This window comes from Gavia stellata, chromosome 12, assembly GCF_030936135.1.
Source record: "Gavia stellata isolate bGavSte3 chromosome 12, bGavSte3.hap2, whole genome shotgun sequence".
NCBI classification, from domain to species: Eukaryota; Metazoa; Chordata; class Aves; order Gaviiformes; family Gaviidae; genus Gavia; species Gavia stellata.
In genome coordinates, this window is record NC_082605.1 from 17,421,497 (window position 1) to 17,447,651 (window position 26,155).

The following is a 26,155-nucleotide window of genomic DNA, read 5'->3' on the forward strand; positions in this document are numbered from 1 at the left end:
ACCCACTGCAGCCGTGTCGCTGGGGGGGCCGAATGCTGCCGGATAATTTACAAATGAACAGTACGTTAATGGTCCATTTTATTCCAAGCTAAATTTGCTTTAGCGTAATTGGTTTTTTTTCTCCCCTTATAATGAGCAAAATGCTTTTATATAGACCGGAGTGCTACGCTTGTGGACAAAAGAGAGACAAGACGGTGGGTGGGATTTTATCAGCTCCTTTTCCAATGCCCCGAAGCCATCTCGCAGAGGAAGAGCACAGCCTCCTTACCCCGAGCTTTGGCTACCCAACCCAAGCCTTGCAAGTCTTAAGCACACACTTACCTCTGATTTATGCGGCTCTTAGGCACAGCGCTCAGTGACTGCTATGACCAACTTACAGCAAAATGGCTGCAGTCCCTCCTTTGCTAGAAATGTGCAGATATGCACCAAAACAGGCATTTTGCCCCCAAAACCTGACAGTCGGCAGGCTCCGGATGTATGGACAGAGGGGAGGACAGCAGATGGGGGGAAGCACGAGAGAAGGGAGCATGCAAGAAGCGTTAACAGCTGCTTCTTCACCGCTCCGCAGCTGAGCTTTCGGGAAGGATATGCTGCAGGTCACAGCAAACACGTCCTCCAAGTGCTTTGCTGAAGCCCTGAGTTTTTCCCTCCCCGTGCCATCTGGCCGTGGCACAAGAGTGGTTGTTTTTTTTCTTTCCCTGCAGCCTATGAAACATTTGAACACGTGAGCTCACCTCCATGGACAAAGAAAGGGCTGCCCACCCGGCCGTGAGCGCGTGCAAATGCTCAGCCAAGTGGCAAACAGGATTGGGGACGGCAGCGAGGTGGCTTCCCAGCCCACCCAGCTTACCAGCCCCCAAGTGCTGGGGGGAGAGCTAGCCCCCAGAATAAAGTATATTTTAAATCACTGTTCTAGAAACGTAGAAACTCTAATGCGTTGTTTCTTTCTGTCTGAGAACATCTATCTGCGGGTTGATTGAAAAAGGCAAACAGAAACAATAATGATGCCTAATGAACAAGCATCTTTCCTGTCAGTAGCTCATTAACTCATGCGATCCTTTGGCAAGCTTGGTGGGGAAAAATCTGAGAGTTGAAGAGCCATGCTGTTTACAGGAAAATTAGATTTAAAGGAAAAAAAATGTGCATTATATTAGGCCAGAGAAAGCTTTCACTAGTTGCAACAGCTCCTGAGGTTGCTCTCTGATAGTCCTCCCCTCTCTGACCACAAAAAGGGATAAGCAGTGCTTTAACCAAACAAATTACTGTGCTAGCTCCTTGGCGAGAGGGGCACGAGCCTCTTTGGATGCCGCAGGGCTGGGGCAGACCCGAGCCGCAGGCAGTCCTGCCCGCAGCCCCAAGTCATTGTCAAAGACTTAATGCAATAGCTCTTGTTGCCAGAAACGACCTTCCAAGCAGAGGTTTGCCCTGCTGCCCTCCCACACGACACTTGCCCCGGGGCTGAGGGTCGGTGGCACGTACCGATGTGCTGGGCGCAGGTGTCGCAGTACTCGGCGTAGAGGGACTCGAAGCAGCTGCAGCAGTAGGGTCTGCCATCCTTCATGATGTACCTCTGCCCGCCCAGCACCGTCTCGCATTCAAAGCAGCAGAAGTGCTTCATGTGCCAGTGCCGCCCTTCGGCCTCAGTGCATTCATCAGCAAAAATGATCTGGGGGGGGGAAACACAAATGCGGAGCAGAGTTGGTCAGAAAGGGGACCTGGGATGCGGGCACCAACCTTCGTGTCTCCTGCCCATGCATGGCAGCTGTGCCCCTTTGCTCCTACAACCTCCAAGTTTTACAGCTAATCCCCCCACCCAGTCCTGCACAGGAAACTCCCATGGTTTGGCTTGTGGCAGGGGCACCCATCACTTCTTAAGGAAATCCATTAAAATGCAAATACCTCAGGATGTGTCAGTGCACAGACTACAGAGCATTAAGGCAGAGCTCGCAGTAACATGCTCGTAAGCACATCCATCAGCAGGAGGGGTCGATCGGGGTAATAAACATGCTTATATACAACCTATCGATCTGGTGGACTGCTGAAGAAGAGAGCAGCCACTTACTAAAACACATTTACCCATCTCTGAAACAGGGACCTGAGTACAAAGGACGAGCAAAAGCACAAGGAGAAGTGGCAGCTCTCTGGAGGGGAGAGAAGATGGAGCTACCTGGCTCCTCACCATCGTCTCTATCCCAGCCCCTGTGCTTATAAAGATGATCGCTGTCACTATACCAATGGGGAAACTGAGGCATGGAGGGCTGTTAAGGGTGGGCTGGTGAAGCAGCCATCTAAAATGTTCTCAGCAGATGCTTTCTTGCTGTCTCTGCTTCCCATCCCCACACAATCTCCGCTCCCAAAGCCAAGCCAGGGGAGCAAGCGGCGGCCCAGTTTTGCTCCTTGGCTCCTGCCCCGACACAGGTCGTATCGAAAGCTTTTCCCCTGCAGTTCCTCTTACCCCTGAGTTACTCTTTCTCACAATTAGTGCCGGATGTTTCAGGGGAAAAAGCGCGTGTCAAAGAAGGAGCTGAATGAAAGTCTTGTACAAGAATTTGCAAGGATAAAGAGTACACGAAAAAAAATTACCCAGCCTAAGCCACAAGGAAATAGGGCCAGTCAAATGGTTAGGAGTGGTTTTTTACTGGTAACATTACAAATTTAATTGGATACATATGTCAATGTTCTTTATACTTGAAGCGCATACAGCCTTGGATATTTACTATTATACGCTTGCATAGATGGGACGTGGTATTTTATAGTACATATGTTTTTCCACACTATGTTTTTCATAACTTTAAAAGCCAGAACAATTTCCTTCACCAGCCTTTTAAACAGAGATTGACACTTGAGAAACGCTCAGATGTGACTCTGTATGGTTTTCTATATTTGTTTTGTATTCCATTTGTTCAGCTTCCTATAGCCCATTAATCTCCTCTCTTAAAGCCTGTTTCAGCTCGGCGTGTACTCAAACACTACAGTCTTGTAGGAAACACAGCACTCATCCTACCAGAGGCTTCTTCTGGGGGAACAGAGGAGAAGGGAGGACCACCACACACAGCTGGGCTAAAATCACACAGCACGGGGGGTGTGCTGTTACTGGAAAGGCTCATGGAAAGCCCTCCCTGTGGGTAGATGAGGATCCCTCTCAGAACAGCCCAAGGCAGATTGCAACTAAAAATCCCTGAGATGCTCACCTGAAACCCCAGGAAAAGCTTGCATGAACCCTCGGCAAAGCCAAACCATTGTATTTCGTGTGCATGCCTCCGTGCAGATGCTCCTCCCTATGCTACCACACCCACCACCGTCAGGAGGGATGGAGGGGCAATACCCTCCAGTTGGCAAGGGGAACCCTCTCGTGCCATCCCCGCGGGCAGCATCCGTCGCAGAAGCCGGGGCGAGCTGGCTCTTACCTCGTCGCACGCGGCGCAGCGGGGCTTGAGGCACTCAGCGTGGTGCCTGCCGCAGTAGATCTTCCCATCTTGGTAGAAGTAGATCAGGTCGACCAGCAGCTCGTTGCAGACGCTGCAGATGAAGCAGGGAGGGTGCCAGCAAACGCCGTGCCCCGCTCGCGAGGCGAAGACGGCCATGTCCCCTCCGTTGATCTGGCCGCCGCACTGTCAGAAAAGCCGGTGTTTTAACGGTGGGCCAGTGAGCCCACAGCCACCCATCGCCAGCCAGCTGCTTTTGCAACCGCGGCAGAAGAAGGTGCTAATTCACAGCTCCTTTCTGGTGTCCCTTAATTTCTGTTCTTCCCCATTTTATGGCCAGGATATCAACACCCTCCCCCCTGCACTAGGCCAGGAGCTGACATGACTGCTCTATGTCAAATATTGCAGGGTGCTCTTGGCACACACCCCGACGGACCCCAGTGCTGGTAGCTGGCGGGGGGCACAGGGCAGGCGCTGCTCCTGTGAGCTTCGCTTAACTTTGGTGATTAAAAAGCTGCCTCGCTCATGCCAGTTCATCAGCCACTACCCACCTGCTCGCAGATGGCTCCCGTCATGGTTACGGGGAACGGCCGGACATTGCCTCTCCCTAAATTTTCCCTCTTCCTTTGGTTGCTGAAGAGTTTGAGCTCCCTCTTCTCCTCCTCATCCAACGAATTGCAATAGCGGACCTAAAAACCACAAGCGATGCTCAGTGTTAGGGGTGTCCCTGGCTCCCCGGACAGCAAGCCGCAGTCCCGTGGGCTCTGCAAACCTCTGCAAGGGGGTTACACAAACGGACTCTGTCCTCGGCTTAGGGGAGGCTGGAGAAACACCGCCGCCTGGGCTTCAGTCAGCCCAGGCTTCAGACAAAATTTTAAGAGGTAGAGATGAAAAGACAGACCAGGAGAAAGGCTGCTCTCCAAGCGCTAGGTTTCTAGGAAAGTCTTAAAAGTTGGGTCCTCTGAGCCTCACCCAGACCAGCAGTCAGACTGATGGTTTTCCTGCTTTCTCCCTATGGCAGAGGTCTTACAGCAGCTTCAAAATGTTTTACTGGCGTTTCTAGAGTGCAGCCAGTTTTCTCTGTGTAAAGGAGGGAGTTCCAGCTATTTGGGAGCTCCAACTATTCTTCCAGCATAAGGTCAAGTCTGCATGTATGCAAAACCTCTGCATTGGAAGGTAATAAGGAAATAAGTAAAATAAAAGGATACAAACAATGAACGATGCAATTTCCCCAAAGCTTATAACACTCTGAGGTTTTCCTGGTTATTTTCATCCTGCAGGCTTAGCTCTTGGCTGATTGCATGTCAATGGAGAACATGACTGAAGAGCCAAGGTGGCCACCTGTAGCACCAGTGCCCAATCCAGGCTCCGTTACTTTGGAGAGCAGGCTCATGGAGCTGAGCAGGATCATTCACATGAGCAACCAACATACCTTGAATTTTCAAAGGAGCGAAACTGAGCACGAGGGGGAAATACATGCAAAATCTGCCAGTTTGCAGAAAATACACGCAGGCTCGTGCCTCCAGCTTGCAACAGCACGGGCTGCGGTAGCAGCGTTCGTGTGTATTTATTCCTATGTTCTTCAGCTGTCGGACGCTGTGGGTTTTCAGCAGCTGCTGGGGAAGGCACCAGGCAGGTTGGGGCCCGAGGGTGCACGGGAAGAAGCCCCTGCCCGGTGCCTGGAACTCCCCCAGTGCCGGCAGCACTGCGCTGTGCCCATGGCACGCAGCCATGCGCAGGCAAACTCGTTAAAATCTGACCTAGATCAAACAAGTTACCTGCACGTATTTTCCAGAGCAGCTTCTTCAGAAAGCAGCATGAAAATAATTTTTTTTGTTTACACAGGGAAATTTTGCGGGCTACCAGAAGCCAATGTTCTCACTGGCGAGAACAGGACGTCAAAGACCAGACCCTTTTTGCTGCCTCACATCTTTCTTGCGAGACGTAAGAAGGTTTATTTGCTCTGACTGGTCTCGACTCAATCTCTGGCTCGCCAGGCTCTCTCAGCTCCCCAGGCTCAGCCCGAGTGAAAACCCTCCTCAGCGCACACGTTCCCACTCCCAAGGTGAGTGGGAAGCAGCACTTGGGAAAAGGCTTTTGCAACTTTGGATCCGGCTCTAGCTGATTGCAACAGCATTTCAAGCCACTTTTAATGCGGCTTTGGCCTCTGAGGGCTGAGCCAGTGCTTTTATTTCAGAGAACTGAAGAAGGATGATTTTAAAAATTTTAACTTTAGAAACAAACAACTCCCCGCCACCTCCAACACAATCAAAGCGGAAGCAAATATGGCACTTAAATAGCAACATGACTAAACTCCAAGAAAATCCCCCCGCGAAGCAGAAAGGCCTGAGAAAGGACCAGCCACGCTGCCCATGAGCATCCCCAGAAGGTGCGTCCCCTCCCCACCCGCAGCCCTGACGGATGTCCCAGGACACTTTTTGGATACTAACCTCATTGTCGTGCGGCGGCAGCTGGTGCAAGAGCTGCTTTATGCGAGATTTTTCTCCTGGGCTGTTGACGTAGGGGACCTTGTCCTCGGGCAGGCAGCTGTAGTACTGGTGCACCTACGGAGCAAGAGAGGGGACTGCAGTGGGTTTCCCCGGCCGAGCCCATGCCCCTGTGCCCGACCAGCAGCCACCCCCCGAGCCAGCGGGCACTGGGTCTTCCCAATGATTTCGAGTGGGGAAACGCAGTCAGGCACGGCTTCAGTTTTATTGCCTTTTCTCCGCCGAGAAAGAGGGGCGGCAGCCCCGGCGAGGCAGCAGAGCTCGTTACCGTTTGCTCGGTCAGCCTCCATAGCGTTAGCATGTCTCGCCGGCTGCGGGGATGTGTCGGCACCTGCCTCGGCAGGGGAGGTTAAAAAGGCTGCGCCCCGGCAGCCTCTGTGTTGCCGGCTATCTCAGCCTCCACCTCCATCAAAACTCTCCGGGCTTTTTTCTGCAGCAGTTTGTGGAAATAAACAGCAGATAAAATCTGTTGGAAGGCTTGGTTTTTCTCTTTCGTCTCAGAGCATCTAATTAAAATCAGCTATTAAAAAGGCAGCGCGGTGGGGCACGGCGTGCCTGGCGCTGGAGGAGCCCAGTGGCAGCCCGAGAGGAAGCACGCCCCGAACCCCAGCGCCTCTCCTCCGACTGCCACACCTGGGACGTGTACTCAAGGGCTGGGCCAGGCACCGGGATGGGACTCCCTGGCCGAGGATCAGCTCCCAGACGGCTACGGTGATGTTCAGCGGCTTGGGAAGAAGCTTGAGAAGGTAAAGGGTAAGGGAACGCTCTCGCTGTTTGGCTGGGATCGGGAGTCTCTGCAGCCCTGGATGCCTCCGGATGCTAGGGCAGGAGCGGGGGGCTGGATGGCTTCCTTAAATCTGCGCTCGGCTGGAGATGAAAACCATTTTCCCAGTGCACACAGCTTTCTGCCTATGTCGTGGTGGGATTAACCCCCCAGGATGCTCCCTCGGCTCTCAGACACTGCAGCAATTCATTTCAGAGCGGTTGCACTGCCTGCAGCTTTCGCAGGGCTTTTCCCAAACAACCCTTGCTTTGCAGTGGCTTCTGATCAGCTTTTTCCCTCACTGGACGTTTTGGGGTTTGGCCTAGAAAGCACCGCCTGGGCTGGCTTTCCCCGCAGAAGCCCTCTCTGCCTGCACAAACGCACAGCATCTGCGGGATGACAAACTACCGTGGGATAGGGATGGAGAGGTAGGTAATGGGGTTGGCTAGCAGGAGAGCTCACCCCTGGGCTTGCAGGCTGCTGGGGGTGGCTCATACAGGGAGTTACCTTCAACAGGAAGAAATCACTTTTTATTCCAGAATAAACATCCAAAACCAGCATTATTCAGGAATAATTACTCTGCATTCAGCTCACTCCTTGGTCTCATTCAGAGCTACCTGCAAGCAGAGCTGCTCCAGTGCTTGCAATCACTTTTCCTCTCATTTTATGGTTCCTCTCCAAACCAACCCTAACATCTACCTTTCCCCATCATCAGGTTTTGTGGAAAGGGAGATTTTTAGCAGATTTCCACCCATAACTCTGCAGTGCTGATGACAAGGGAACCACTTGGGTCATGCAGGAACACGCTGAGAGTATGCCACTGCGAAACCCTAAATTTGTTTTACTAAGACACAGCAGAAACAGACCCACCAGCTATGGAAACTGTCAAAGAAAGAAAGCTGCTAAGTATTTTGTTATGTTAAACAGAAAACAAACTATGTACATTAGAATACTTACTTTGCATTTATAGAGCATCCTTCATCCACGGACATCAAAGTACGTTAAAAACACTTAAATTCTTATGACATGCTACACGAGGTAGCAAATATACGCACCGGAAAGGACTATTTGCAGCATAAGAATGTTAAACAAGCTGCCTGAGTTCATGCAGCTAATCTGCAGCAGAGCTTTCAGCTGAAAATCTTCCGGCGATGCCCCGGCTGCCATCTCTTTTCCCGGGCTGCCGGGCTACCGTGCTGCCACACTGCACCTTCCTGGCTGGTACAGACGCCTGCTGACTTCTCTTGCCAAATTCCCCACGTGCGGATGAGCTGCTTGCTTTCCTCTGCGCTCAGGTTGGTTGGTTTGTGTTTTTATTTCTTGCAATGAAGTTTTTTTGCCCACTGAGTCCTTGAAGCTGGCGGAGACCAGAAATGACTTTCTTTTTTGAAGAGCCGCCAAATTCCATTGGGCTGCTCTGGTCCCTAAAGCAGTGAGCTGTAAGACGCTCACCCTGGGCAAAAAGCAGGGATGCAAGTTTTTCCTTCGGCAGCCCGGGCACTGCCTTCCCGGAGCCCAACGAGGCGGGATGTACGTGCTCAGCTCCGCTCCTGCTTCCGCTGGGAAGTTTTCCATTTAGTCTCAGCAGGTTCGCAGGAACTGGCTCCCATCACACCAGCTACATAGCTTGGCAGGGATGGGCAATTTGGTTTGAAAAGCAAAACAAAATAAATATAACAGGCTCCAACCTGTGTTCTGTTGCCTGACATAACCCGAAAGGGTTTGCTTTGGATCTGCATCAGCCAAAGGGACCTTCTGCAAGGGTGCTCATGGAGGGGATGGAGCGGAGGCAGCTGCCAGTCCTTGCCTGTGGGCACCTCATAGGGAGAAAACCCTTTCCTTACGCCTGCCGATGGCTTCCTCCGCTGCTGCCTTTACACCCATCATCCCTCCTGGGGACAAACCTGAACCAGAGGGACACACAGATCCTTTCACCTGGGACATCACTCCTACCCCGAGAAGTCCAGCCAGAGTGCAGGTAAATAGCAGAAGGATACCCCTTGCCTGGGCTGATGTTAATCCTGGCTTGTGCAAATACACTCTCAATCATCACTGATTCCCTTTGAGATGCGCCCGGCTTCCCGGATGGGAAGGCATGGGGTCACAGGCTGCCAGCGTCCCCTGCCTCTGTGCTCAGCCAGCTGCGGACAGCATTTCCCACTCCGTGAGTCAGTGGCCAGCGGTTGGGCTGGCACAGCCCAGTTGGGATGCTCAATAAGGAAAAATAAAGAACGAAAAGGGGTTTTTCAGATAAATTTGGCTTTTCAGGGAAAAGGCCTGCAGAAAATGTTAACTCACTGGAAAACTAAAACTGCTGGGTCTGCACTTTGCTTTTGTACAAAAGGTCACTGTTTCCCTTGAAAATAACTCCTCCTCCGTTCAGCTCCGGTTCGAAGCACGCACAAGCCTTTGTAGCTAGCGAGCCTTGCCGGGCCACTGCGGCCAAAGGGCCTGATCCAGACCCCCCAAGCACTGGCGGACGGTTCCTCACTGACCTTACGGGCTCTGCAACATGAGCTGCATCCAGATAAGGAAAACAGTGTGGGGCAACGACCCAGGATGGATAACATATCCCTTTTAAATCATGTGCTATCTTTAACTGTTTTATTATGAAATACTTCTGCCGTACACCACAACAACTCCACATCCTGCTGTTTCCCCTCGCAACAGATCTGCTCTGCCCGTCATTATCCTAACAAGCATCATTAAGACACATGAGCCATGTGTGGGGCCAGGCTAGGTTTCATCCTCAGTTTCCCCACTTGCCCCTCTTTGCTCTGACATCTGTTCACATCTGGATGGCTGAAACCCCGGAGAAATATGGAAAACATCAGGCTGAGTTCACATAAGGCTTCAGACAACGTCAGCAGCCCTGATGCCATGGGGACGGGCTGACCAGCACACTGGAAGCCAGGACAGCTGCGGGTGCTGGGTGCCGTGGCACGCCGGTCGGGCGGACAAGCCCCGTCCTGCCCTGGGGAGGTCTCCCAGGCGCTCGGACGGGCTCTGTGCCGTGACAAACCCGGCGCAGCAGATATTCATCTTCCCAGGGCGTTATTCTCACCTTCAAAAGGAAAATGTCCACACGCCAAGTTTTGCTAACGAAAACTGATACACATTTTGGAAATTAACAGCTGCTTGGAGCTAAAAGGGGAGGGCACAGGGGAGAAGACAGAAATTAAAAAAGAAAGAAACCAGGAGAAAGGAAAGAACATAATGTAAAACAAGGATAGGAAAAAGGCTTTAAAGTGCAGCCAACTTTATTCAAAGGCACTGAGGAAAGTAATTACATTAGTTTACAAATGCCTTTGTGTTCTGCAGTCTTCCTAGGTTGGGGTGTGTTTCCAGTTTAACTTTGACAGTTTACAAACCTCCCCATCCCGGCTAAATAAAGGCAGGACTGCAGCCTCTCCTGGAGGTCCCAGGGGTGACCCAAGACAAACCCCACGTCAGCACCTTTGTGGGCAAAGTCTTACACCTTCTCCTAGAAGGAAAAGTTTGCAAAAAACCTGCGAATTTAAGCCATTGATGAAGGATCTCTTTAGTCAATGAATTAAAGGAGGCGGAGGGAAAATACCATGTTTCTTACGCCATGAATTGCTGTTGGGAAGCAGCATTCGATTGTACTCACCCCAAGTGCAACACCCCTACCGAAAGCACCCACCAAACTGGGCTGTTTGGGATGACTGTACCGCTGGGATGGACTACAAAGGAGCACGCAGTGTCCTGGCACGGCTCAGCTGATGGGTGCCGACTTGCTCAGCCATAACAGCTCCGGCACATCCAGCTGAGCAATCCCGCCTGGCTTTCATGAAACCAAACAAACTGCAAAACCAGTTGCAAGGCTTTTGCAAAGGGCCCTGCGAGGGCAGTACGTGCTGGCCTTGTGTGCAGCAGAGTGCCTCAACACGGATGTCCCCAAAAAGGGGACCTTGGTGGATCAGCCACCGCTCAGGCACAGCACAGTAAATCATCACACACAGTGGAGTCCGTTCAAAATCCAGGCATGCTGGCACCCTCCGACATCCCCCCATGCCCGGGAGAGCATCGTTTCCCCTGGGACCACGCCAGGGGTGCCACAGCCCCAGCAGTCCGCCCTGTGCCACCCAGGGAGGTACCACGCCAGCGCAGGGACCTGCCTGTGCAATGATGCGAGGAGCAGTGGCTGCCGGTGCACGTGTGTGTAGACACTCGCTCGTGGCCCTGTCCCCCGGCCCGCTGTGTGCGAGCTCCCATGAGCTTTGGCTGCAGCGGGAGGAAGGCGGCCAGCAGCTCCGACAAGCCTGTGCTGGCCCGGGCAAGTGGGGCTGCTCCTGCAGCTCGCCCGCTCCTCCTCAGCACTGGCTTTTAACCACACGTCAGGCATTGAATGATCTTTTACACCAAGCACTTAAAATCAACAGAGAAACGAATCTGGTGTCTTCAGTATTTCTCTCATTCCCGCTGGCCTCTCTTGGAAAAGTAAAGGGGAAAAAAACCCAGACAAGCCACACACAAATAACCCTCTCAACGTGTCTGCAAAATGTTGCAAGTGCTTGTACACGTAGGCTCACACACGAGCTCCACAGATGATAGCATGTGTGAAACTGGAAAATGGGTTCAGTGTGCTTTGGCCCGAGTCTGGCATGTCCTCCTTTTCCGTGGCCGTTAGGATACAAAGCACTTACTTATTTCTAGAAGCAAAACAATCCTTGCAGCAAGGCCAGATACTCCGACAGGGAGAGGAAAAGTGGGAACTGCTGGCTGGGTCTGCCAAGCACGGGGATGCAGCCAGGCACGCACCCCGGGAGGGAGCCGGGGTCCTCCCCGAGACCCCGCAGCCCCAGCGGGGAGAAGGCTGTTATCACCCCCAGACCCGTGAACACCCCTGAGTGCCGGCACACGGCGGCGGGAGGCAGATGCAATCCCCGGCGCCGGGCGGTCCGGCGCCCTGCAACACTGGGTTTGCTCTCGGAAACCCGCTCCCGAGTCGCAGGGACAAAGGCAGGGAACAAAGGAAAAATAATTTTCCTAAGTGCTATTTGTTCTGGCACGTTCTGCGGCTCTCTGAGTGCTCCTCTCCCACGACTAACGGCAGCCGACTCGTTTGAGCGTTGCTGCTCACCAGTTGAGAACGACATCCATTCCTGCCAAGCCTTTGGAGCAGTTCTTGGTCTGTAAGAGATCCCGCGGAAACATCGCTTCCTGCTGGCATCAAAGAAGAACATTTGAACGAAGGCCGTACATCCACAAGTTTTAGACTTGTGAAAGCGCGTGCCATGATTTTTCTTTTTTAAGCAGAAATCGAATTTGGATTAAAAGGAGCCAGAAACAGTGCTTTCAAAAGCATCCAAGAGTGGTCTTTGTGCTGCGAGGTACTGATCGGCAGAGCCGCTCTCACACCGCTCAGAGTCCCCTGGAGCACCAGCAATTATAATGATCATCTGCTGCATTGATCATAGCTGACAATTCCCCTGGGTCTGCCACTTAAAATGCTCTTCTATTTATAAGGCCCGGGGTAGCACACTAGAATAATGCTGCAACAAGGAAAAGCTGTAGTTGGTTGTACGCTGGACTAAAGCTCCAGGACAAGTTCATATTGTGTAGTCTGGGATTTCTGTTTTCTTTTCCACTCCCTGCTCTTCCCCTGCCTCTTACCTCTGCTGCCCACCACACGGCTACTTCAAATTTAAGAACCAAGCAAACCCCATCAGATGAGTGGTTTTGTTTCTGTGGCCCACCAAAAGCAACTGATTCTCTCCCTGGTAATAAGATTTTTCAAGGATTAAATAATTTTAACAGCTTCCATCAGCTCACAGTGAGCAGGCAAACACCCCAGGACACAGAAACGGAGCAAAAGCCCAGACACGTGGTTTTGCCATGTTTTTTGGGGTTTTTTTGCAGCATGGCATGCACTCACACCTCCTCCATCCACCCGCCCCAGGGCAGAAGGAATAGCTCCAGGACCTCCTAACCCATCCCAGCAGCCCCCAGGTCACACAGCACAGGCATCGCACACCAAAAAAGCATTTCGTGTGGGGGACTGCCGCTCTGTCCGGCTGGCAAGCGTTCGGCAAGGTCTGATACGTGGAGGCTGGATTTAGACAGCTCCAGCCTTGAAATAAGAGCCGCTAACTGCCAGGCTATTTAGATACTGAAAGAGTTCACTGGGGAGGTGATGGACTTACCGCTACCTCAAAGTGAAATTGGAGAGCTTTGAAAAATGTGCTGAAATGCAGCTTTTGGATAAAATACTACAGCGTGCACGTGTGCAAGGGGGTAGAGCTAGAGATGGCTGCAGCTTCTGGCACTGGCGTGCACGAGTTACAGTTCCTCGTCAGTGCCCTCGGCTCCCCATCCTGCGTGCTCTGCTCTCAGGATCAGGACCAGGATCTACCAAGGAAGGTAGAGTTCTTCATGGGGCTTTTGTCCTTCCTCTACCTGGCCAAAAATTAGCTTATCTGCTCCCCATTACTATGCAGGCTTGGGGCACAGGGTTGCTTTGGTCTGCCTTGTTCCTTCCTTGCCGCATGCAAGACTTCAGTCTCCCGAGGAGTGAAACAGTTTGCTGAAGTTATAGGGCTCAAGAAAGGATGAGAAGGTAAAATGCACTCGATCGTGACACATAGGCAGAAGCGAGGCACACGTCCCCCAGAGACGACTGGCCCAGATAACGTACTTTCTACCGCACCGAGGTGGTGAAAGTGGGTATCTTTAGGTAGGGTGTAATGCACGTTCAGTGGAGGTTCATCTCCGCTCTCCTTTCCTCTGTTCGTGACCTGAACAGCAACTGATGAGGCCTGGGAGGTTTTATAATTCAAACCCTTGCTAAAGGTCTTGCAAAAGATCCAGAACAGGAATCAACAGGTACGTCAGCCCCTGAATAAATTCCCTGTGACAGCTACGAGTTTCACACCACACTGCAAAGCCCTCGAGGTCCAAGCTCCAACGGCTGCCTTAGAGGAAAACGGTCCCCTGAACCTTCACGCTACTAATTTTAGCCCAGATGAGATTTTTCATAACTTTTTAAGGGACTCGATCAGAGCAACTGTGCTGACAGCAAGATGGAATTAAGTTCTTATGGCACATACAAGAGTCTTGAATGTTGGCATGCCGGAGCCATACAGAAAGCTGCGCTGCAGCTGAATTAGAGCCCCATCTTTTGTTTAATTGGAAATCTGTGCCCATAACCAGCTGCTCCTATTATTGAGACACAATAAAGACACAAATCCTCAAAAATGCCTTGTATTCAGAAATTCAAGCTGGCGTGTTATAACCCCTTTGGATTTCTCCAAACCACAGGCCTGAGGAATTCAAGGCTGAGCATTCACATGTATTTACACATGCCTTGCCTAAAAATGTGAAAAACACATCATAAAAGTACTTATTTTTAAGCATCTGCCCTCAAACTTATGTCAGTGCAAGGAGGATCAGCTGTCGGCCTGCCAGCCCCAGCAGACAAACTGGCTCCCAAAATTGTCTTCCCCCGTCTTCGCAGCCAGGCCCGGTCTGGGATTTTGCTTTGCTGAGGACACATTTCTATTGGCGTCTGCCCATTTCAAGACTTTCACACTTATTTCTTTATCCGACCATTGAACGGCAGGCAGGAAAAAAAGAGTATTTCTCAAAGCTCACGTCCCGAGCTTCTGCCTCGCCTCCGCCTCGCCTCCCGTACAGCCCCTTCTCCCATTCCCATCTGTATCCATATCTTCCAGAAGAGAAGTCCCTCTTCTGCCATAAGACAACTTCTCATCGAGGTCCAGTCCAAGCGGGATTAGAGCCCACAGGAGTCTCTTGGCCATCCTGTGTAGCTGACTGCTATTACAAGAAACCACATTTTCTAATCGCGTTGTAATTTATGGAGCTCAGCCTTGGGTTTTTACCCGTCGCTCTCCCTGTTGGCAGGCTGCCGCTGAGCCTTACACCTCTGATGGTTCGAAACCTCTTCCAATTTCCTGCCTGAATGCATTCAGAGCCAGTTTATATCTATGTTCTTGTGCCAAAGCTGGAGCTTGAATAACTGCTCTTCCTCCTCTAATGCATAGGGAGTGATCATAACCCTTTGGTTTGCTAGGCTGAACAAACCAAGCTCTTCAAGGCTCCTCAACGAAATGACATTTCCAGTCTCCTTCCAGTTTATACCCTTCTTTCTTGAGCAGAGATGTCATAAATTTTAGCCAGTTTTCCAGATGAATTTTTATCATACCTTATGCAGTGGTATTACATTTTTTATATTACCATCTTCATCCCTGTGTTATAAACCTATTCATAAATATATACTATTTATGGCTGTTGCATACTAGTAGACCACTTTGTAGTCCTGCACACTGATGAGCCATAATATAAGGAATTCAGCTCTGCTCTTCAATGTAATGTCTGGGTCATTATCTGTAAACACTGGACCAATGCTTTTTTGTCTTCAAGTAGTGGGCATTAAGCAAACAACATGATTTTCACATAGTTGACATGTACCACAGAGCAGCTGTATCCAGGAATCCAGTGAGACCTTGTAGGTTTGGGTTGATTCCCCTTTAGATTATACATAATATTTTAAGCTACAGATTGAAGGGCCTCTTCAAATTCTGAAATGACCTAGGGTAACTGCCGAAAACTGATGTCATGTTTGTTGGCCAACTTCCCCCCCCAAAATCCTGTAAATTGTTGCGTTGAGTGAGACGTGAACGCTGTCTCCCAAGAATAGTGAGGTAGGAAGGCTGTCGTCCAAGTGTAATAAGAAAACTGCATTACTGTTCCAGGGGACCACTTACCTCCCCAGCTCATACGCTGCATAGAGATTTTAATAAAGCAGAATATTGCAGAAAAAGTTGTTTCATTTCATCTGTTTCATGTCAAAGAAATACGACAGTGAAACAGTGGAAGGCAGAGAAAAATTCACCAACTGCAAATCTGTATTTTCACCCCAGCCTGATGGCAGCATCCTCAGGCGGAGCGGAGCCCACCAGCCGCTCCACGGCAGACATCAGCCTTACAGAGGCTCCACATCACGTACGCACACCTGACTCATCGACCAGAAAGCCACACGTCTGTCTGCAGCCTTGCACGGCTCCAGCAAGTTGCTGCAGAGGTACCTCCTACCCCCGTGGGAGGCAAACGGCACCCTCCTGCACCCTGGGGCACCTCCCAGCCCTGCGACACCCCGGGCACACGGTAACTCCCAGAGAAATTCAGGGTGCTGCTCTTCACCCGGGGAGAGCCCCCAGCCCTGCACGGTGGCTCTTTCACAGCCCAGAGAAGTCACACCTTGCTTTTGTCTCCTTAGTGGCTCATCTGATGCGTGAAAGGTCCCGAAAGGGCTGGTGGATGAGCTATGCTGGAGGGATGTCAGTGCCTGTCTTAGGCTCTGTTTGGGGCTGCTCTTTCATCTCCATGGTGATTAGAGACTGGTCTGAAGTGGTAGATCTGCTAAAAGGCCCAGCAACGCAGAGAGAAGAGAGTAATTAGAAAGCGGGTGTTCATATCGAGGAGCACCGTGACCTCTGCAATAACAGATGCTGGAAGAACCTAAAAATACATTAACCTGGGTTAATGCATGAGATGTCAGTACCTACGGCTAGAGCTAATGGACTTTTATTTTCTCCTGAGCATCCCAAACTCCCCGATGGCATGCTATTTCTTAAAAAGCACCTGAAGGATCAAAGAAGCAGCCAGGTCTTCTGGAATATGTCAACACCATGCTGGAATGGGTTTCAATTGCTGTCCATGCCATGCTGTACTCATCAGAGACCATGTCTACCCGTCTGGTGCCATCTGTCACTAAATACCTGTATTTCCACTCAAAGCTACAGGGACACGGGCCAGCTTGGGCTCCAGAAGCCGCTGACACGCCTGGACAGACGGCGGTGCTGACAGCAGGTGCCACCAGCTTGGGCATGGTCCTCCAGCGGGACTCCCAAAACCTGACTGGTTTGTGTCCCCGCACCATGAAGGACCAGCAGAGCTACTTCAGGACCATCTGCATCTCTCCATACACCGTGTCTTGTACCTCCTGGGAAGCACAAGGGAGCCTCTGACATAAGGAAGGTGACGGAAAACAAGGCTGCTGCCTGATTTGCATGGTTGGATGGCACCAAATGAAACACACGGTGATGCGGAGTTTCAAGCAAGCACCAAGCAAGGAATGTAAAGACAAGAAGAAGAAAAAAAAACCCCACCAAACAACTGGATTTTCTCTAATCAGACAGATAATATTTACAGCCTACGGGTGGTGCCAAAATATTTCAGGAAATGCCTAAGCCGTTCTGAATAAAAGCTCAGGAAAACACAATATATAAGGACAGCAACTACAAACAGTAAGAATGAAAGCTTTCCACCCTCTCCCAGCCTCCTTACACAGTTTAAAATGATTGCCATAGCAATTATCGAGGCTAAGCTCATTTTGCAATCTCCTCTGCAAATTAAGTTCTGAGTTGAACGCGTAAAAGATCAGCATAAAAACCAAACGAATCACGTAAACTGCAAGGAGTAGAAATCAATGCGCGCTCCGCACAGACAGCATGCTGAGGTCTAATCCATCCCGCTCAATTCCTGTACCGAAAGACTTGGACTTCATTCAAGCAGTTCCTTCCAGTAAGGCACAAACACCATGCTTGAACCCAACCCCAAATACCTGGGCCTGTTTTTCAGAGTCATCCACCAGCTCTGCCTGCCTGCCCTGGACTTACTGCAGAGCGGCGTGGTCCAGGAGGGCAGAACATGAGCACTGCATCCCTGGGGATCGCTGGAGTCCCACCACTTTTTTTCCCCCATGAAACAGTAGTAGATACATCTGTAGCTGTTCCCTTGCAAAACCACAAAGAACCCCATCCTGGAAGTATTTTGTTTCCCCCTTCTCAATTACCAATTACATCTACAGACGCAGAAAACCACAAATCCTGCAAGGATCGCATCTCTATTTTGTTTCATTTGTGCATTCGGACCAGACCTGTCTCTGCAAGTCTCTATAGCGCACCCAGAAACAGCCACATGCAACAACTGCTTGCACCCCTAGAAGAAAAATCAGGGCTACTATTTCCAAAGAGCATATTAAACCAATTTATTTCTGGTAAGTGGATGGTGTCATTGTTACCTGCTCAGGCTTCAGGCCGGGGGGGACCCACGCGTACTCTTCCAAAGCACAGCCCGAGTCGTCGTCAGAAGTCGAATTCCTCTGGAAGTCAAACATGAGCTTCGTGACGGTCTTCTCCATCTCCAGAGGCATAACTGTTACGATGTGCTCTTCCTGGGAGCACTTACAGTGAAGGCAAATCTTCCTGCAAGGTGAGGCGAGAGGAAAAAGAGGAGATGCCACAGTGAGTTCCACTTTAAATAAGAAAGCAAAGCGATTTCTGCCAGTCGCTGGCCTGCAGATACTAAACCCAACGCTTTTTTATGCTCAGGCATTTTTGAACGCAGGATTTGTCTCTCTTACAAGGAGGAAATAAAAGTCCATATTTGCTGCAATAACACTTGGCAATCAAGCTGAGTCAGACTGCCCAATGTTTGGGGTTATGCAATTGCTTGTCCCTTTACTGCACCGCAAGGAGTATTGCCAGGGGCCAGCACCGGCAAGGGCCACGCGCCCGCCTGGTGCGGATCGGCGTGCCAGCTGGTAATTGCAGAGCAGTTACCGAATTTAGGACAGCTGAGCACTTGGCTAATACAGAAAATGGTGGATTGACTGGGAAGCTGTGAATGACAAGCCCCTTTAGCATGCTGATAGCATAAATTTGCTTATTAAAGTAGCATAAAAATTGATTATAGTCTGAACATATAAAGCTAAATTAAATTAAGGGAGGCTACAAAAAACACAGTCACACTACAACGGCATCTTAACCACCCGGCTCGACGGCATATGCTGCGCCTCAGCGGCACACCAGCTCGCACGCTGCCCGAGAGCCAGATGGGGGGGAAAGCACAAGGACAGAGAGAACAGCCCACAGGTTGCAGTTAAACAGCCGTTAGCTTAATTCACTGCAAATATCACTCCTTAGCATTTCTTTTAAGGGTCTGTCCCTGCAGCTGGTGGTCCGTGGGAGATTTTCTTCATGGGCTTGAACCTGAGCACTTATCTGCAGGGCTGCTAGGACATCACGCTCCTTTCCCGGGGGTAAGAGCGAAGGACTAACCTGGCTGAAAACATCCCCCAGTCCCATAAAAAGAGGTTAAAGGGAATGCTGATAAATTGGTTTCTATTTCTGAAAATGCAATGCTCTTCCACAATATGGGTCAATGGTATCTATTTTAAAGTAACCACGCAGGATTCTGAATTAATTTGCACTAATGAAACACCACTGACTTCTGAGGAATGAAATATGGTTTCACTTGGGTAGCAGAAAGGAGACATCTCAGAAATAATAAGGTACCACACAAAAGGCAAGGGAAAAAATTACCATTGCTATTGCAGGTTTCTCTGCTATAAGGTAAAGCAAAGAAATTCAGAGGGCAGCAACAGTTAAACATCGGGGACTGTAATTTTCAAACACCTTTCCTTCTTTTTCACCACTGCATACAAGCCAGCTAAGCATACCAGCGCTCACATCCAGATTCGAGTCTAAATTTCCACTTGGCCATTACAGCACAAAAAATGCACTCTAGCAAAAGTCAAGAGGCTCCGTTCAGTCAAGCCAGGGAGATTTGCCAGATTTTCCCATTTCCTGCCTTTCATCAGATCTAAACCACACAGCGAACCCCACGCACCCCCGGCGTCTGGTTTGCATCCAGTCGGAGAGTCTGGGCATCGCCTCCGGCTGTTACCTTAAAAAATAATCAAGGCACCATTTCATGTGAATACTTTAATTAATCAGCTACCGTGGAAGAGCAGTCTGCCTCAGCAAAGCTGCTGGTTTCTTTGCTGTTTCCATCTCATTTCATGATATGATTAGAAGCAGCTCAATATGCAACAAGATGCTAAGAATAATTAATAGCTCCAGAGCCCCGGATTTGGCATCGGAGATAGTTATTCTAACGGAGTTTAGGACTTCTTAGCCGAATTTTAATTTTCAGGATATCAATCACAAGCTTCAAAGGGAGACAAACCCAACAGTCCACGCTCAGACAGCAGCAACGCCGGGAGCATGAGCGCTGTGACGGCGAAAAAGCCAGCCCACATGTTTCTGCCCTCCTCCCCGCTCTAGCCACATCCCCTCCAGGAGACGGAGGATGGCCGGAGAATGTCAGAGGTCTTGGCTTTTAATAATGAGATAGATCAGGCCATCATGATGACTTTAAATAACGGTGTTGAAGACTTAATAAGTGAGATGTATGTTCAATTAGACCCCACAGGTCACTCCACGCAACTGCCACCCTGCAGCTTGCACCACGTACAGGCAGGAGTGCAAGGACCAGGTTGGGAAGCTGATTTACACCCACCCTCACTCCTGCCTCGTCCCAGGCAAGTGGGTACTGCTGGCGGGTGGCTCATCCTGGTCAGAAAAGCAAAGGATGGAAAGGACACAGGTAGCCTGTCTGCTCATCAGTGATGTCCCCAGGCCAGGACAACGGGCTCTGTAAAAACTTTGCACCATTAAAAACTGAGCATCTCCAGGCGTGGGGCTTCTGCCACCTCCCTGGGCAAACTGTACAAACTTCAAGATCTTGCCCCTGAGATACTCAGTTCTCTTCCTTTCCCCTAATTAAAAGCAGATGATTAACAGCTTTAATTATAATTATTTTCTTTACATTAGGATATGTTGTTTCATGGGAACAATACTCAGTGTCCTAGGAGTGTCTTTCCACTCCTATGATATGGTTTCCATGACTTCTTCGCATAGGTCTCACTTACTCAACTTTATTTTATCGTCTTCCAGCTCGCTATAATTAAAAATAATTCCCTGTAGTAAAAACTTAATATAAAAATGTACATTTCAAATGTGAGGTGAAATTGAAAAAGCAATATTCCCCCACCGCACTCAAAGCAGAGCGGCATGAAGTGAGACGATGCACATACCAGTGCTCGACCGTGCGCACAATGACCAGAGTGACAACGTGCCCGGGGTGCTGATGCTACGGCAGAGAGCTGGTGGGTGTTGGAGAGGAGCGAGGCCACGGCCGGCATCCCGCCCGGCTGCTCCCGCCAGCAACGGCTCGTTAGCCATTAACGCGGGAAGAGAGGCAGAGCCTGGAGATGCTCAGCGCATCGGCGTGCCGCATACCTTACCATATAAAGGGTGCTGCAGCCCAGGTGGAGTGGCATGTCCTGCAAAGGCAAACCCATCAGCCCCACACAATGAGAAGAGTACGGGCAGTTTTGTTGCTTTTTTTGTTTTAAGCAAGACGAAACTAAACGCCAATCACTCTTTGGAAATCCCGTCTACATTCCTGAGCCTTTAGTGTCTTGCTCTCATCCCAGAGAAGGGTCTGCAAGCTCATCTCAGGGAATTACCTGCCTTGGTGATTAAAAGAGGTCTCCACCATCGGGCGGGACACAGGGTTGGAGATATTTTGATGCTGTTGCTAAAAGCTGAGGACATCCTGGAGCATCACTTGACTCCAGCAGCTGCGGGCTGGCGAGGAGAAACCCAGTGACGTTGTGTTCCCCAACAAAGCGAGGAGAGCTGATAGCATGACCAGCCTCAGGCGCAGAGGGTAAATAAAGGAGCTGTTAAGCAGCTGTAGCTTGTGAACAGGGAGGAGAGCAGAGAGGGAGCCAGCCAGCAGCCATGCTGCTGCAGGAGGCACGGGCTGGGGAGCACCCGGCAGGGCTGCTCGGCACGGAGCTGTGCACGGAGCTGCCCTGCAGCGAGGCCAGGACAGCGGGAAGCAAACAGGGAGAAAAAGAACATTTCCTGGTGTCAGATTTAGCTGGAAAGGAGCCTGCCTTGAATTGACTTCATGTGGTAGAAAGCAGCAATGGCTCGAAAACAGATTGAAAAATTTATTCTACTCAAGGCCAGCACTTCATGTGATGAAGTTACAAGATGGATGTATTTTATTTTGCAACAGCTGCTTTTACGTGGTGCTCTTGGCACAGTGGCCAGTCCTCTCCTCAGAGGAGGCTGTAACCCCCACCCTTGGTTACATCCCCACCCATCCGCTGGTGCAGGGGGACCGTGCAAACTGGATCTACCACCCCATGCCAGCCCTCTTCTCTCTACGGACGAAAACAGACACACAAGGGGAATCCGAAGCAAGTAGGGCCCAACACACCAAGTGGAGAACTTGGCTCCCGAGTCCCTCTCGCTCGGGATGCAGAAGCACGCTTCCAGCCCAGGTCCACCTACATACAGCTCGACATGAGCCCAACCGACCTGTGAGGTCTCTGGGACGAGGCAGTCTCTTGTTGTACACCGTGGTTAGCAAGGCACAGCTTCTGCCATCGCTGGAGCCTCCCGCAGCCCTTTCATCATAGCAATGGCACCAACAATAAGTTAAACCATGCAGAAAACACTAGTGCTGTGCAAGAGGCTCTGGAGAGAGCCGCGAGCGTGCCCCCAGCTCTCTGAAGAGAGCCGAGGTCTCCCTGCTGTGAAAAACCAGCAATGACTCTGAACTGGGAAAGCACAAGGAGAGCTAAAAAGCCGGGGAAGAGGGTCCGGGGGCAGCCTGAAGCCAAGGCAAAATGAGTCCTTGCAAACAGCCTGTAGCTCCAGCAAAGGAGCCGGCCAAGCTGGCCTCTCCGAAGCCTGCCCGGGCTGGGCAACGTGGCTGTTTGAAGAAAGGGCAGCGCAAGATGCCAACCCCTCCTGGCAGCACTGAGAATGAAAACAGAGTTTAAAATCGTGGCAGAAGTGTTAAAATTCCTCTCGGACAAAGAAGGAACTCGGCAAACAGCCCTTATCACCCCCCTGGTGCTGCTTATCTCTGCTTCTCACTTGTTTCTTCTGGGATGGAAATAAATGGGCTGTATCAGGGAGCAGCTCTGTCTCCAGACAATGCGAGAAGCAGGAATGCCAGGGCCCACGCCGGGCCACGCGATGCCTCTGCTGCACTCCGTAATAAAGGATTTGCATGCATTTGTGCACACATTAACATACAAGATTGGGAATCCCTCAAAAAGCAATTGTCTGCTCAGCTTGGATGGGATGTGTAAAAGCAAAGGGGCAATTCCCTTCCTGCTCGGCTTAAGACATAGACAGCAGCCTGATTTTTTTCCAGCATCGTGCCATCATTCTGATTGCAGTGAGGCTTTTGGGCCAGTCATCAGTCAGTACATCACAAGACTTCTCAGAAACGGGAGAGGCTGAGGATTTGGGGCAGCTCATGTGACCCCTGAGCCTCTTAACAAGGGCGTCTTAATAACCCTGCCTGTTATCTCCTCCCCTCATTTGAGAGCTAATGAGGCATCTTCCCACCCTGAGCGAGCTCCAGCTACACAGACCCATTTTTCCAGACCCCACAGGCAAGGCAAACATTTATCTAACCTGAAAAATTAACACAGTCCTTCACTGCCATAGGGAGAGCCTGGCGGCTCTTTTCCAGTATGGACACCACTCTCCCATTTCACAGATGGGGAAGCTGAGGCGTGGAAGTACCCCACTGACTCCCTGAACACCAGCTTCATCAGAAGAGCCCCAAGCTTTTGTGCTCAAAACAGACAGTTGGAGCTGAAGCTCTGCCTCCATCTCCAACTCCTCTAACACTGTATTTTGAACTAAATGCTGCCAGTAGCCCAGCTGGGTGCTGCCCACGGCCCCGGGTCCCGTGGACCTCAGTGACGAAGAGGCATCTCTCTGGACAAAACATTTCTGTGACTTCACAGCTCTGCCAGAGTCTCTTCAGCCGCAAAAAAACCAAACCTATCAGCAGGAATGAATTGCAAAGACCTTGTGCTACCTGGGTTGAAAAGGAAGCTTAGTGAAAGCTTTTATCTGCCAAACTGGGGTGCGGCAGGCTAAAGGAGATGAATTAGACCTGGGCATTTACAATAGCAGCAATTCAAAGTCTGCGGACAAGGTGCCCTTGGTGGCCGGGAAGGACGGCCAAGGGAGGACAACGTTTATTTGACCCAAGATGCTGTAGGAGCAGTTGGCTTAAAAGATCAACGTCAGGTGGTAGCAACAGAGCAGGTAGCACAGTAATGCCAAGAAGCTAAGGAAGAGAGAAATAATCCAGCAGCCAAACTACTCCTATAGATGCAACTGCCCCCAGTCTCAGTGGCCATAGGGGAGCACATGTAGCTGCACATCTCCAGAAAAGTCTGCAGTAGGCGGGGAAACACTGAGAGGATGGAAGAGTCGCAAATCAGACTCTTCTCCATCTTCCCCATCCATCTTCTCTTCTCTACCTGCTTGACTTGCTTGAGGCAAGTCATATTTTCAGTGTTGCTTTATTTTTAGTCCCCTCTGACCCCTGCAGTACCAACAGCTGCAATTGCAAAAGTATCCAGGGTGGTGTTGAAGCTTTTATTACAAACCCCATTTCCACTCCTGGCAAAATTCTCCTCTCTGGCTGAAGTTGTCCATGCTTGGTCTCAGGCTGAAGACTAATTTTCTTTTTAAGACTCTGTAAAAATCCTTTACCATTGCAAGTTATTTTTCTTTAATCAAGAAAAAGAAGAAAAAAAAAGAACTATCCTCAATATTGCCAGCTGCAGCCAAATATAAGCAAAAACAGTCTCCGAGGATTTTCCAGTTGGTCTGCCTTCACGGTGAATCAGGACCATCAATTCAAGAAGCGGGTGGAACATCTGCCTGTGGGTCCCCACAGCCCTGTCCCCAAACCACCGCTTCCCGGCGGCACGGCCCGGGGCAGCCTCCAGGCTGCGGCCAATTTTGCTGTCTGTGGTCTAGGCACCATGTGGCAGACAACAATCGTCAGCGCGCAAGGCTGTGCTCCTCCCAGATGAGACCGAGAAATTAGGACAAAACATGACACAATGTACAAAACCCCAAATCCCTCATCTGGGCTGTCTTGGTGCCTTCTTAGGCAAACACAGAACCAGGATCGCAGCCCAAAACCGTGGCCAGACCTCTCAGCAACACCCCAGGATGAATTCAAACATGACCGACCTTTCCACACTTAAGTGCCAACCTGTGACTAAATCACATCGCGGGAGCTGGGGTGCTTCGTGGGTTGTTTCGGGGAGCAGAGGTGCACCCCAATGCGCTGCAGTGAACACCCAGTCCCCACTCAGGCTCTGGTTTCTCCTCGTGAGCTGGGTGGGAGCCCCAGGATGTTTAAACGCCCTCCTGACCTGAACCACTCTGCCAGGCTGCTCCCGTGAGCCACAACCCCTGCCACAAACCATGAAAATTCTGATGCATAAAGATCAGATGTTTAAATTAAGGGATATTAATAACTCAGCAGATCTCAGAAGAACTCTCTGTTTGGAGCTTTCAAGATATTTTGCAGAAGACGCAATTTTTTTTTTTGTAATAGAGGTTAGACAGAGGTGGGAAAAGTGCTATACCCTTGTGAGCTGCAGATCAAGCAAGGGAGAGAGACAGAGAAGAGGAAACATAAGGTGCAGTGAGCCCCAACCTGTGCCCAGCCACGCTACCAGGAGAAAAGGTGTCCAACAGGCTGCTCGGTCACATCCAAGACGATGGAGGCAGCCTGCCAGCGCACAGGCTTGCCACTCATCTCAACACATTTATGTTAGGGTGGGGTTTTTTCCTCCTTAAAGGTCCAGCTCTTAGCATACAGAAACAATAACAACCACATATTTTTCCCCGGTCATGGAGAAGAAATGCAAACCACTAGTTTCCAAGTTGGAAGAGCAGAACAGGCTCAACAACAGCAATAACAACCCTGAAACTGGTGGGCAAACAATGCTGAAGCCAATCTCATGATTTTGGAAGGCAGGCGGAGCCATGGGATGGGCAGACCCAGAAGCTGTAGACACCCGAGAGGGGTTTGGTGTCCCCCGTGGCAGGACAACCCCAACCCCAAGAGCCCCGCGGGGCCCCGGCCGGCAGGGATGGAGCAGGGGAGGCAGCGCAGGGAGCAGGCAGCAGCAGGACCCTCGCCAAACTCTCCCTCGGGGCCGAGTTCAGCAGCGCTTCCCACCCGAGAGCCAACATGCGCCTGTGCTGCAAAGCCCCTGTCCTACCCCACGGGTTATCCTGTCAGATTTTTAATTATACCATTCGGTGGCTTTTCAGCCTAACAAGATGCAGAGCTGTATCGCAGGGGGTTTCTTTCTGCTGCTTAACTGAAGGAAGAAAATTGCCTCCAAGCCTGGGGTTCTAGCAAGGTTTAAACTCTACCTCTGCATCCAAAACCAGCTCTCCACAAAGAAGCTTGGGTCCTCACCATCTTCTCAAGTTTGCATAATCCTGGTCTCTTCACAGGCAGTATTTATCTTCCTGCCCATCTTTTTTCCCCCACCCTGTTCCAGGCTTGCAGCCCATCTCTCCAGCCCCGCTCTGGGACAGACAGGCTAAGTGAAGCGGGTTCCCGGTGATCCGCCCCAGGGCTGTAAGTGCTATTTTAAGGGACTTCACCAGTTTGCATTTGCAGCATGACAAGCAGAAACCACAGGAAGCAGTAAACACGCTGCAATTCGAGCATCTCCCAGGCCGTATGTCCTAAAGGGAAAAACC

At 50.7% G+C, this 26,155-nt stretch overlaps 1 protein-coding gene across 1 annotated transcript in view; it reads right to left on the minus strand.

Annotated features, from left to right (window-relative positions):
• Positions 1-26,155, minus strand: part of PRICKLE2 (prickle planar cell polarity protein 2) — a 104,803-nt gene that overhangs the window by 13,286 nt on the left and 65,362 nt on the right. The window contains exons 3-7 of the mRNA XM_059823351.1: positions 17,761-17,944; positions 5,876-5,989; positions 3,977-4,114; positions 3,408-3,611; positions 1,480-1,666 (exon numbers count right to left, since the gene is read on the minus strand). Coding sequence (XP_059679334.1) covers positions 1,480-1,666; positions 3,408-3,611; positions 3,977-4,114; positions 5,876-5,989; positions 17,761-17,944 — 827 coding nt within the window. The remainder of the gene's footprint in view (positions 1-1,479; positions 1,667-3,407; positions 3,612-3,976; positions 4,115-5,875; positions 5,990-17,760; positions 17,945-26,155) is intronic.